Genomic DNA, 13,640 nt, shown 5'->3' on the forward strand with positions numbered 1-13,640 from the left:
GTAAAGTATGTAACATGGTAATAATTTCTTCTGGATATGTATTTTGAATTTTTGTTGGCTGTTGTTGTTTTTCTTCTTCTTTCTCAAACTCCGTAAAAAGTAATTCTAAGGTTATTTTTTTATTGAATTGACAGTCCATATTAAATTACTACACAACTATTACAAAAAAAATTATGTATATCAACAAATTACAATACAAAAATCAACTTAAATCTGATCAAAAATAGTATTTGTTGAGGTTTCTAATAATACGCATCTACATGATGTTAAGATTAGGATGCATCTCAAAGTTGTGGCAAACAATGCTGCACTTTTACACACGCACCAAAAGCTATCTTATTTTTTAAAGTTAAAGTCCAAATTTAAGGTGCACTCGCTTACTATGCCAAATATATCACTTACAATACGGAAACTGGATAACTGTCATCGTTAAAACTCAGACGATAACTGCTTTTGTTTTATTTAGCAGCGTCGCCGTTGTCATCAGTAACTGTCACGTGGTTGCGATTTACATACCGTGACGAGAGACAATGGGTGAAATAGTTCATTAGTTTTACTAGTTGCCTTAGTCAATTGGTAATTTGGTTGCAATTGGATTTGGTTTACCTGAATACGTACTTTTGCCGCTGTGAACCTTCTGAAATGTAAATACACTGTATATACACAACTCGGAGTGGTGAGACAGACTCAATTGCTGATTACGCATAACCGGTTCGATCCAATCCAGTAGGTCACAGCCACTGCCTACAGACCTGTATGGATTCTACATTGAGTTCTGAGAATCACGACTTGCGTCGATTTCTAAGGTGACGGATAACGTCGATTTGAGATACAACCTGTCGGTTATATGTACGCTACGAATTGACAGTACTATACAACCTGTCGGTTATATGTACGCTACGAATTGACAGTACTTCTGACTCGACAACTGGTGTCGATTTCTGTAAGAACTTACGGTAGCTGAAGTAATGGCTTCTAATGTACCAGAGCCTTCCAATGCTAAAGGGATTTTATTGCGAGAAGACAAAGAAGCCTTTATCAAAAACCTAAGGAAGGAAACGAGAAATGCTCTGCAGAATTTGACCAGGAAAGAGACAGAACGAAAGAACCTGATGAGTGTGGAGCCTGTTGACTGCAACGAGATTAGTACCAAGTGGGTTCTTGTCAAGAGATGCACGCTGCGTGCATGGGGCTATGTGACAAGCTCATACTTGAACTGAATACAGAACCTGCAAAAGAAAAAGCAGCAACGAAGAGAGAGGAACTCATTCACAGGAAGTAAGCTCTGGATAGCTAAGTGAATTATCGCTAGGCGGCCTCATATCGGGTAGAGCACCTTCGCTCCACCAATCTAGTACACATCCTCTAGGAAATCCCGGAGAGAGTCTGAAATTGCGAGGAGACAGGAGGACCTCGACAACCTAAAGAAAAGCGCTAAACTTGAGTTACGTAAAGTGGCGGGGGTTGGGGCTATCTCAACGACCACCACCAAGAAGCGGATTGCCGCCACCAGCGCCGTGGCTAGGAAGAGCAATAGAAGAGGAGCACAGACCAGTTAGAGCTGGTTTTAGCCCTGACAATCCAGAGCTGGTTTCAGCCCTGACAATCCACCTGTGGCGGGAAAGTCTGAGACCTTGGTTCATTTTTCAGTGTTCAAGTCCGGGTGGAATTGCCGAAGTTTGATGGAGATATATTAGAGTATTATACGTTCAAAGATGACTTCAAGGATCTCATTGAAACAAAGCCTGTGAGCTACTCTGTGAAGCTACAGTTTCTTTTCAACATGGTTACAGGTGAATGGGGTAGTAAAGCCATTCGAGAGCGTCAAAGTGCATACGAGGATGCGTGGACGCGGTTGGATAAAAAGTACGGTCAGAGGACCAGCTTGGTTCGGACGTATTTAAGGGAACTCACGCAAGGCCCAGTCATAGGAGCTACTGACACTGACAAGCTGTCCAATCTAGCCGACCAGATGCACGTATGCTACCATCATCTTATGGATTGGGGATATGAGCAAGACCTTAACAACGAAGATAAAAGCAGCATAGTATTTTACTCCTGTTTTCATTTTCAGTGGATTTTTAATATATACAACTGATTTTGTTTTTGCTAAGGTAAGAAAATAACAGTGGCACAACTATCTGAATGTTCATCTTCCTCTCAGTTTGATTCTCCAAATATTGATGAGATACTGATATGGAAAGAAAAATATGCATTGTTGCTACATGACCTGTGTATTAAAAGTTTAGTTTGATTTGTATACAAAATGATTTGTATACAAAAATGGACATAACACTAACAAAATTGATTTATTAGAAACAACCTCGACAAAATGGAACAACTTCTTGAAGATCATGAAGCTGCCACAGAATATGGTGAAATTGCCAAGAAAGTTTTCCTTCAGCAACTACTATTATTTTGAGGATGTCTGTTTACTTAGCTGTTGTAGTGCTTACTGCATAGTATTTGATACAACAAAAATGTTTATTTCCTTACAGGTTGGACAAACAGTTGATGCAAATTGAATCTTCTAAAGGTATCTCCAATCGGTGGTCTAATTCGAGTGATGAATTTCATGCTGCCTTAACATCTGCAGCTGATAAGAAGAGATACAATATGTTGATAAAATTTAATAAGTTATGTATGGAAAAGCAGTTTTTGTCATCATTAATAAAGAAATATGCAGGTATATATACGCATATGAAAATATTCAATGGTATGCGTTTTATTCTGAGTACATTGCTAAAAGCGGTATATTTTTTTGTACAATGGGACAATCTGTTGTAGAAAAACCATTGTCAAGCTTAAAGCGTGTTACGGCAAAAATGAGGGAACTGATCGCAGATTATATTTCTTACTCCTCGTACCGTACTGCTACATATCAGAAGAATCTTTCAATAAATACAGAAAGACAAGTAAGATTTCGATTTAAAAACTCCGGACAAGCAACTATTCAGAAAATGCTTGATTGCTTCAATCTGATGCAACGTTCTATTGAAGAACAAGGAGAGACAAAAAAAGACATGTTAAACATTTTACAGTTTTACCAAGAACAAATTAATATTGTGGAGCAGTTATATCAACAGACTGATGAAATGATGAAGCCATATGTGTTAAATCACCAATTACAGTTAGAGTTTTATTTAAAGCAAACATGGATTAAATTTAAAAAATACATCAATTATTTTTCCACGAACGCCTTTGATTACGCAGAATTCTCATGTGGATTTTGTGTGTGATCAATTTGAAGTGGATGAAAATGAGGTGGCCGAGGCACTGGACTCTGTTACTAATGAAAATGATAATGAAAGTGACGTGCGGCGGTGATTCGAACATGGAATTCAGGTCGGGTGAGATGCGAACGTGCGGCGGTGATTTCCAACATCAAATCAGGTCGGGTGAGATGCGAACGTGCGGCAGTGATTCGAACATCGATTTCAGGTCGGGTAAGATGCGAACGTGCGGCGGTGATTCGAACATCGAATTCAGGTCGGGTGAGATGCGAACGTGCGGCGGTGATTCGAACATCGATTTCATGTCGGGTAAGATACGAACGTGCGGCGGTGATTCGAACATCGAATTCAGGTCGGGTGAGATGCGAACGTGCGGCGGTGATTTTCAACATCGAAGTTTAAGTAAGTTAGGAACACGATTCCGGTCTATACATTTCATAAACACTTGAACTTATTTCAACTTTTATCTGTTGCGCGAAGATATACGCTCGATAACAGGCTAAGCATAAGTGCTCTGCAGCGCCACCTTACTGTAGCACAGAAGTGCGCAATAGGCCTTTTGCAGGATTAGGTCACGTGCTTGGATACCGCATAGCAACACCATGTTGGGACGCAAGCGGCCCAGCACCGTATTGCAATTTATAGTGTTACGAAGGAGATTAGAAGTTTTCAGTTCAAAATACTAGCGATATACTAAGTCTAAAGCGTTCTAAATCAATTATTTGTAAAGTTTAATAGTATCTTAAGTTAATTCGATTGTTTTCCTGCAATATTTCGTCAATAAGACCTTTTTTTATTGAATAAACTCAAAGCCCTTTGACAGTCGTGACCGGTATACCACATGGAGAACAATCAAGGTAAGCTTTGTTCATACTGTTTAACACTTTTTTTATTTTAATACTGTTGTTCATGTCTGGCTTTATAAGCTGAGCTTTGTTCTAGTATTTAAACTCGAATTTTGTCTCTAAACAACAATGAATTCTGAAGTTTAATGTCTTATTTTATGTATTTGTTTAACTTAGGATCAAGTTCTGCTGACTCTTCAAGTCAAGATCTAAGAATGGTTCCCGATTTTACGTTTGCGGAGGTTGAGAGCTATGCAAAATCTATGTCTGGGTGTACTAGTACTAGTAAAGCTTACAAATTTTTTGCTGAACCCGGATATCTACATAATCTAAATGGTATAAGTATATATGTAAATGGGGGTGAAATTAAAACGGTTTTCAGATTTCAAAAACAAAGTTCTCCCTAAACTTAATGATTATTATGACACGGTTATGTAGTCTTGATCTGTGTAATAAGATTGTTGTCACTGTCATGTATTTTTATATTTGTGTATTTATATTTGTTTGAAATTTGACATATAACTACAAGTTGGTATTTTTTTCCAGCGACCTATTTGGTGGATAGAGTCAAAGTGACAGGGAAGTGCTTTAGATCAATGAGGAAAAGTGAGCCCCCACACATTCTGGAGCTGTTTATAAAGTTTGAGAACAAAGTCATCAACGCCAAATGTTCATGTGTTGCAGGTGCTAGTGGCTATTGTCATCATCTAATAGGCTTACTTTTCTACATGGCACATTGCAAAATGTGTGGACTGACAGCTATACCGGATGACTTAACCTGCACAAGTGTACCACAGCGCTGGAGTGTACCAAGGGAACGACATATCCAGACAAAAGAAATCCAGTCTGTGTTTGTGAAGAAGCCAAGAATGGGTGCGAATTACAACAAGTTTATTAAAACTACTTTATACTCACCATGTACTCATTATGGAATTTTTTGCAAGAGTGATTTTTTAGGTTTAAACCCATTACCATTGGCAGCTGACATTGCACCCACAGCAGAGAAAAGACAAAATTTGCTTCAACTGGCCACAAAATATGGAAATGTCCCCAAAGGTAGCATCTTAAGTTACCAGCAAAAGCTGTCTCAGGAATATATTATAAATGACTTTCTTGCTGGGGATTTTCCTAAATTACCACTTGAAGATGCAGGAGAAAAAATTAATAACAATTTGCAGCTTAGTTTAAACCAAGAAAAGCAGGCTGCGCTTGAAGCTCTGTCTGTAACCCAAGCAGTTGCTTTGGACATTGAAGAAAAAACTGTAACCCAGAGTGCAAGTAACCTTTGGCAGCTTTTGCGCTCTAAGAGAATCACTGCCAGTAGGTTTGGCATTTGTGCTAAGCGTTTGTCAAATTTTGAAAACTTGGTAAAACAAATCAACCCTTCAAGACATGTTGTAACTGCTCCTATGAGGAGAGGTATTAAATTGGAACCCCATGCTGCTATGGTGTATGCCAGTGTGGTCAAAGCAGGGATGGTCAACATTTACCCATCTGGATTGGTAATCTGCCCAAAGTGCCCTTGGCTGGGGTGTAGTCCTGACCGCAAAGTGTATGATATTGCAGCAGCTAATCAGGGATTGAATCCATATGGCTTACTAGAGATTAAAGTAGTTAAAGAGGGTGAGACTGATTTCAGGAATGTGAGATATATTCATATTGATCCAGTTACCAAAGAGAAAACACTGAAAAGAAACCACGAGTACCACTTCCAAGTTCAATGTCAGTTGGCACTTACTGGCATTGAGTGGTGTGATTTTTTCAGTTTTATGAATGACAGTACATTTTTTTGTCAGAGAATCCTTTTTGACAAATATTTTTTCCAAGACAGCAAAGACAAAGTAGACAAGTTTTTTTTTGAATACTTTTTAAGGCCAACATAGTATGCAAGGATGCAATAGTCAGAGAATCATTTTTGACAAAAAAATTTCCAATACACAGCAAAGACAAAGTAGACAAGTTTTTTTTATTACTGTTTTAGGCAAACATTTTATGAGAGGATGCAATAGGGCTGTGTGCAGAACAGATGCAGGACACAGAGAAACAAAATCATTAAATAAAATATAAATTTTTTTTTATTTTTCATTCTTTAAAATTAAGGGCCCCTGAAAATTTGTCAATAAACAGGCAACTGTATATATTTGATTTATTGAGCCCAACATTGACAGTGGTACATCTGAGTCGAAGATGTGAAATTCTTTAATCCTCCTGATTGCCCTTTCAACATGTATTCTCAATTTGGCAACTGTCTTTGTGTTATTGACTTCTGCTGCAGAAAACTGCCTTCTATCTTGTAAAAATGGGGGAAGGTTAAGGCCGACCCCCCTATTCCTCAACATATCCTCTATATCAAAACCCTTATCTGCCATCACAGAATCCTCATTCTCCAACAAATCTAGTATACCTGAACATCTTGTAATTTCTCTATCTGAAATTGCTCCTGTAAACATGGATGATACAAATGTTATTGCACCATGTGGTGCAATACCTACCAAGCTCTTTAGTGTGGTGCTACTCTTATAAGAAGAGTAGAGCTGTGATTGCAAAAGGAGAGATGATGGTGTCTCAACAAATATTTCGGTGCAATCGAGGATTACACGAGTGGTGGGGTAAAGGCTTTTAAATTCAGCTGGCATCTTAGCCCTAACATCAGCCCTAGTTGGCCAAATTGGTTGCATTCCAAGAAGAAAATACAGATAGTTGGCCCAGGTATTTATTTTTCTGCTCACTGTTGAGACATGCAAGTTGAAACGGTGTGCAAGATCTTGTTGAAAAAGTCCCAACCTAATTCTAACCAAAAACATGAACAATTCATCTATGAGTTGCATAGCCCTGATATTTGGCCGGTTTACTAATAAACCTGTGGCATAACAATATGTGATTTTTTCAGCAGAAGGCTTTGCAAAATTATAAAAAAACTGAAAATGCTTATATGAGCAGAACCCAGTATAAAATTTTATGGCATCATTATCTGTGGAGAATCTTTCCAAACCAAACTTGTAAATAACAACTTCTGCTGCAGCTTTCTCCTTTTGTACTTGTAATTCCTCTTTTGCAGCTACCACTTCTCTCCTGGATGCTGTCAGTTCGGCTTGCGTAGCAGCTAGCTGTGCTTTGGTCTGTTGGAGTTCTTCACAAATGCTTTGGGCTTGGTTTGATTTAGGGGGTTGGTTTGAAGCATCATCCGCTTCCATATCACTTTCATCTGTTTGTGTCCCACTAAAAATTAATTTTCAATAATTAGCAGAATCAACATAAGATAATGATATAAGCCAACGACAATAAATTTGTGAATTACTAACTCCAGATATCTACCCCCATATAACAACATATATACACACCTTTCACAAACATCATGCCTTAAAACTTTCCGCCTTGTATTTGTGGTTGCTGTCCAATCAAATACAGAGGGCAATGTTCCTTCTTTTAGAAGTCGTCTCCCAGAATTATCGGGAGGACGGAAATCTTCTTCCTTAAAATGTTTGCTACACACTCTTGTCTTGGATGTTATCTACAAATTTCAGAACATGTGTAAGCTGAATACACTGAAAAACCAGACATATTTTTGTCACATAAAGGAGCATTTCTGTGTTTAAATAAATATGTGAACCTACCTTAAAATTTGGGCCAACGTCCCTTCTAATTTTGACAACCCATTGCTTTCGCATTTGCTCGTCCTTGGGCATACGGTGAAATGACAAGGAAGTGTTGTAGCGACTATCACCGGTACAAATCGGAACACAACAGTGATAATTTCCTCCTTTAAACTTCTTATTGGGAACCGGAGAAGTCAAGTCGCAACCATCTGATACTAATATAGTTTAATATACTAGAACAAAGCTCAGCTTATAAAGCCAGACATGAACAACAGTATTAAAATTAAAAAAATGTTAAACAGTATGAACAAAGCTTACCTTGATTGTTCTCCATGTGGTATACCGGTCACGACTGTCAAAGGGCTTTGAGTTTATTCAATAAAAAAAGGTGGTATTGACGAAATATTGCAGGAAAACAATCGAAATAACATAATTAAGATACTATTAAACTTTACAAATAATTGATTTAGAACGCTTTAGACTTAGTATATCGCTAGTATTTTGAACTGAAAACTTCTAATCTCCTTCGTAACACTATAAATTGCAATACGGTGCTGGGCCGCTTGCGTCCCAACATGGCGTTGCTATACGGTATCCAAGCACGTGACCGAATCCTGCAAAAGGCCTATTCCAAGAGAAATCAATGTAGAATCCGAACGGGTCTGTAGGTCCTGGCTGTGACCTACTAGCTTTCGATCGGACCGGTTATGCGTAACGAGCAATCTAGTCTGTCTCACCACTCAAGTTGTGTATATACAGTGTATTTACAGTTGACGATCGGACCGGTTATGCGTAACGAGCAATCTAGTCTGTCTCACCACTCAAGTTGTGTATATACAGTGTATTTACAGTTGAGGTGGTACACAGCGGCAATAGTACGTTATTAAATCACAACACTAGAGGCAGCACAATTTTAAGAAGCACAATGAATATGAACCAGAGTACGTGAAGATGTGAGGTACAAAGCAAAAGTGACTGCAATATACAGGCGTAAGTACTAATGACACATTTCACAGGTAATAGTGTACACAAGGAATGCTAAAATACTTTGGGCTCGTTATTGTTTCTATGGCAAACACAATTTTGCAGTAAAGGTAGTATCAAAACTATAAAAAGCTAACACAGTTGAGGTACTCTAGCAGCACAGAATGCACCGTTGTCCACTACAGAAAAGTTTCACTTGGGAATTACAAAATACTGGTATAAAAATGGCAAGTACGTACAATAGGCACACACTAAATGGAGGATCTTGCAAGAAAGGAAGCTGTGTGTTCCCTTATGAGGCAGACAAGAAGAAAGTATAACAACTCTCTGTAACACCATGGTTGGCAATAAAACCTAGAAAAACCGTTTTACCCGACCGCCCCACCCTACTATATAAATTTAAACTTCCTGCATGGCCGTGTCCAATTCCTTGGAATTCAGCCAAATCACTTTTTCTTCAATCACAAACTCTATTTGACTGCATTCTGAATGAGTTTCTCTAAAAAATTAAATACTACTATTTCAAACCCCTTTATTATATGATAACAAGAATACAACTGAATTTAAACTAAGTACATGTCCATAAACAAAAGACACACTAAAAGTGTAAATCAGAGTTCAGGTCGGGTGAGATGCGAACGCGCGGCGGTGATTTCCAACATTGAATCAGGTCGGGTGGGATGCGAACATCGAATTCAGGTCGGGTGAGATGCGAACGTGCGGCGGTGATTCGAACATCGAACTCAGGTCGGGTGAGATGCGAACGTGCGGCGGTGATTCGAACTATCGAAATTTTTTTTTTTCATAATTCACTACCAAAATATAATTTGACCAAGACATATTTGCAAAACGTGATCTTAGCCAAAACGTTTCTATACCCATGGCACAAAGCCTCACAATATACTTATTTTTCCAAGAATGTTGAATAATTTTCTTGCATGCTGCTGGACCATATCCGGACGGGCATTTAAATGGTATCCCATCAGGCAAACCATTCATTTTCAATCCAAACTCATAGATTTTCGAATATGGCATTCTTGCTGTTTGCCCAACAGCTTCTGCTGTTAAGATTAAATTTAAAGTATTAGATCTGCAATACAAAATCTTGACAGCAATATAACAGTTTTAATAAATACTCACAATAATTTTCGTTGTAGATTTTTTGAACCTCTGTTTTAAGCTTTCTTAGCACTTCGTGCTTATTCTCTTTGTAAATGGCGAGCGCCAGGTTGCGTAATCTAGCAATCATTTAAGCAGCGCGTTTCGGCGCCAGTGTTGCCATTTTGTGTTTATTTCTCTGTTTGGTTTATATGTTTTCGTTAAATAGTTGTATACGTGGCACTGCCTTTTTCTTTTCCTGCAGTCTGAGTCGTTTAAATTATTCATTATAAAATGTAATGGGCTAGACGCAGTTGGAAAATGTATAAGTCCAAAATTAAAGGTATGTTTCTGTGTTTTTGTGCTATAATTCGTATTTGAGTATTTATGTATAACTGCATTTTTCAGTTACGTGTCAATAAAGATTCTGTAACCGTACAAAAGACTGACGAGAGAAGAGGCACCAATCTTGGTTGAAGATCGGGCGCCGCTACAGTAACTTTAATTTGGCAACTGCGTCATCAGGTGAATTACTTTATCGGTTTGTGAAGTTAGAGCGCTCATAATGTCGCTCGAAGTTACCGATCAAAATGCTGGCTTAACCCAAAAAGACCATGAACTTGAGCCAATCATAATCGACGATCGTAATATAACTTTGCGTCGGAAACGTGTAGAACCTGAGGTAGAGGATCCGTATTCCTCAAAACTAGATTTGTTAAATCGAACTGAAAAGAGATTGAATATTCGTATTAACGAAGTTGACGAGTTGTTGTTAACGAGCAATGAAGTAGAGATATTGCAGAAACGCATGGCTGATGTTTTTGAAACAAGGAGACACTTTGGACATTTACTTGGCGAAGTGCTCGCTAGTGCGCCTACGGCTGAGCAAGAGCGTATGGGCGATAAAAAGGATCATTACAAAATGTTAGTGTCGAATCTTATGAGCAACACGAGACAAACGTTAGACCGATTAAGGCAAGAATGCTCCTCGCGTAGATCGACAGCAAGTCGCAGTAGTGCCTCATCCAGTGCGCTATCGGGCATTGACTAAGCAACGGCACAAAATTAACGAAGAAATGGCCGCATTGCGATCAGAGTTAACATTTATTAAAGAGGCGCACAACGCCGAAGTTACGAAACTGCGTAGCGAGCATGAGGTGGAAATTGTAAATTTGAACAAACGAATAGCTTCTCACAGCGCTCGCGCCAGTGCATGTCTTGAGGCAGCCATGATCGAAAACCCTTACGGCACGAGTCCGATCTTAATTTTAGCAGCATTCCCCGTGGCTCTGGCACCAGCAACGTTCGCGAATGGGTAAACAACGCTGATGGGCAAAAAAGAGGTCTAGAAACAAATGAAGCGACGCGAACAGAGCAAAGAGCGCGCGAGCAGCCTACCAATGTGATTACAGACGAGATGGAACCGAGTTCTCGTTTGTCCGCCTCCCGGAGGCAACCTTTGTTGGGAACTCGTGGTGACGCGAATGGTCATAGGGTTTCTCGTTATACCGAGCTTCCGTTTACCGGATGTCAAAATAGATGTTTTTGACGGCAATGTTTTAAAATTTCCAGCTTGGGAAACCGCCTTTAACGCTTTGGTTGAACAACGGTCCACATGTACAGCGCATAAGTTGAATCTCTTAAGCCAATATTTGGTGGGCGAACCAAAATCGTTAGTAGAAGGATATCTTTTGCTCCAATCCGACGATGCTTACTTCGAAGCTAAAACTAGGCTTAAACAGCGCTATGGGAACGACAGCGTTATCGGAAAAGCATTTTACGACAGGCTAAGTTCGTGGCCTAAAATCTTAACCAGAGATCCGAAAAGACTGCGAAATTACGCTGATTTTCTTATGCAAGTCGTGGCGCGAATGGTCATAGGGTTTCTCGTTATACCGAGGATAGTCTAATACCGAGCTTCCGTTTACCGGATGTCAAAATAGATGTTTTTGACGGCAATGTTTTAAAATTTCCAGCTTGGGAAACCGCCTTTAACGCTTTGGTTGAACAACGGTCCACATGTACAGCGCATAAGTTGAATCTCTTAAGCCAATATTTGATGGGCGAACCAAAATCGTTAGTAGAAGGATATCTTTTGCTCCAATCCGACGATGCTTACTTCGAAGCTAAAACTAGGCTTAAACAGCGCTATGGGAACGACAGCGTTATCGGAAAAGCATTTTACGACAGGCTAAGTTCGTGGCCTAAAATCTTAACCAGAGATCCGAAAAGACTGCGAAATTACGCTGATTTTCTTATGCAAGTCGTGTCAGCCAAAACAACAATTCACAGCTTGGGAGTGTTGAATTTTCCACAAGAAAGTAATAAAGTACTTTCTCGATTGCCTGAATTCATAATTTGTAAATGGCGCGACTATTTATATCGGCATCAAAGGGAAACTCCTGGCAGTCGCTATCCAACGTTCGAAAATCTCGTGATGTTTATAAATGAACAGTCGAAACGAGAAAATATTCCTGAACTGCAAGATCTTTCGTCTAACCGCCAAACTAATAACCGATACCCGAACGTACAGCCTCTTTCCAGAGGACACATGTATAAATCCTTACACGCTCAAGTTAACGAAAGTATGAGTCGCTCTCCACAATGTAGTTATTGCAAGTCGAACCATCATATAGACAACTGTACTACGTTCGACACATTGTCCCGTGAGGATAAAATGTTCTTCTTACGTTTTAAGGGGTTATGCTTCAGCTGTGGTTCTAGCACTTCGCATTCGGCACGTTATTGCAAGAATAGAGTCGTGTGTAAAATTTGCAAAAAGAAGCACCTGACGGTCCTGCATATAGAATGGAAAACACGCGCCCCTGCGACTACATCACGATGTACTAGTGTTTGTGAGAATGTTGGCGTGATGGATGGTTGCGATAACGCCATGATAGTACCTGTGTGGGTAAGGGCGGCAGACAACCCTGGTCAAGAAATGTTGTCGTATTGTATACTAGACGATCAGTCAAATAAATGTTTTATGTCGGAAGCTCTACAACGTGACCTTAAGTTGCCCGGAGTAGAAACGCATCTCAGTATATCTACGATACAAGGTCAAAGCGTCGCGACATCTTGTGAACGTATTCGAAACATAGAAGTATTCAGTTTCGATCGGCAGTCGATGATTCCCGTATCTTCGCTGTACTCCCGACCCACCATTCCGTTTAATGCAAGTCAAGTACCGCGACCCGAAGTAGCAAAGCAATGGCCTCATCTTAAAACGATCGCGGAAGAATTAACCCCGTTTAAACCTAACGTGGAAGTAGGGTTGCTGATTGGTAGCAATGTTCCAAGTGCGATACGGCCAAGGCAAATAGTGTGCGGCAATGAAGATGAGCCTTACGCACAAAAGTCGCTACTAGGCTGGGGTATCGTCGGTGTTGTTTGTAAAGATCATTCTGATGTTCGTGGAGCCGTAGTGCATCGAACGGTGTCAAGTGTATGCGCTTCAAGTAAATTTCATTTAACGCACCAAGCTAAAGAGATACTGAATCCAAACTCAATTTGCAAAATCCTAGAAAACGACTTTATCGAAAACGATAAGAGCAATCCAATGTCACGGGAAGATAAAATGTTCGTGGACTTGTTAAATATTCATACCGTACGTCGAAAAGACGATCACTACGAAATGCCGCTACCGCTAAGGAGTGCTGAGTTAAAGCTACCGAACAACCGCCCACTCGCACTTAAGCGATTGTTTCAACTAAGACGCCGGTTCATAAGAAATCCTAAATATTACGAGGATTATAAAGTATTTATGTCCCGTATCCTAAAAGATTGCTCTGAAACAATTGATGACAAAGATCTAACGGGTCAGCCTGGCAGAGTAAATTACGTGCCGCATACGGGAGTATACCATCACCGCTAAGGAGTGCTGA

General features: G+C 39.7%; 3 protein-coding genes across 5 annotated transcripts; 2 read left to right on the plus strand and 1 right to left on the minus strand.

Annotated features, from left to right (window-relative positions):
* The first annotated feature begins 2,763 nt into the window (after positions 1–2,763).
* Positions 2,764–6,132, plus strand: LOC149733190 (uncharacterized). Of its 3 annotated transcripts, none has more exons than XM_089880394.1 (3): positions 2,764–4,414; positions 4,625–4,684; positions 4,763–6,132. In XM_089880394.1, the coding sequence occupies exons 1-3, from the start codon at positions 4,225–4,227 to the stop codon at positions 5,959–5,961; spliced, it is 1,449 nt and encodes a 482-aa protein (XP_089736520.1). In that variant the 5' UTR covers positions 2,764–4,224; the 3' UTR covers positions 5,962–6,132. The 3 variants fall into 3 exon arrangements, with proteins under 3 accessions (XP_089736520.1, XP_089736519.1, XP_089736518.1); XM_089880393.1 differs by having other exon boundaries at positions 2,764–4,090; positions 4,256–4,414; positions 4,625–6,132; XM_089880392.1 differs by having other exon boundaries at positions 4,625–6,132.
* A 21-nt stretch (positions 6,133–6,153) lies between these two features.
* LOC149733191 (uncharacterized) lies at positions 6,154–8,255 on the minus strand. Its single transcript, XM_089881154.1, has 4 exons — positions 7,993–8,255; positions 7,693–7,883; positions 7,420–7,589; positions 6,154–7,297 (listed from the first exon to the last, which is right to left on the minus strand). Exons 1-4 carry the CDS (start codon positions 8,006–8,008, stop codon positions 6,154–6,156), a joined length of 1,521 nt encoding a protein of 506 aa, XP_089737280.1. The 5' UTR covers positions 8,009–8,255.
* Positions 8,256–10,832: 2,577 nt separating this feature from the next.
* Positions 10,833–13,630, plus strand: LOC149733192 (uncharacterized). The gene is made up of 3 exons (XM_089881155.1): positions 10,833–11,071; positions 11,402–11,547; positions 11,733–13,630. Exons 1-3 carry the CDS (start codon positions 10,833–10,835, stop codon positions 13,628–13,630), a joined length of 2,283 nt encoding a protein of 760 aa, XP_089737281.1.
* Positions 13,631–13,640: the final 10 nt, after the last annotated feature.

The sequence above is a fragment of the Ciona robusta genome, chromosome 7, assembly GCF_009617815.1.
Source record: "Ciona robusta chromosome 7, ASM961781v2".
Lineage (NCBI taxonomy): Eukaryota > Metazoa > Chordata > Ascidiacea > Phlebobranchia > Cionidae > Ciona > Ciona robusta.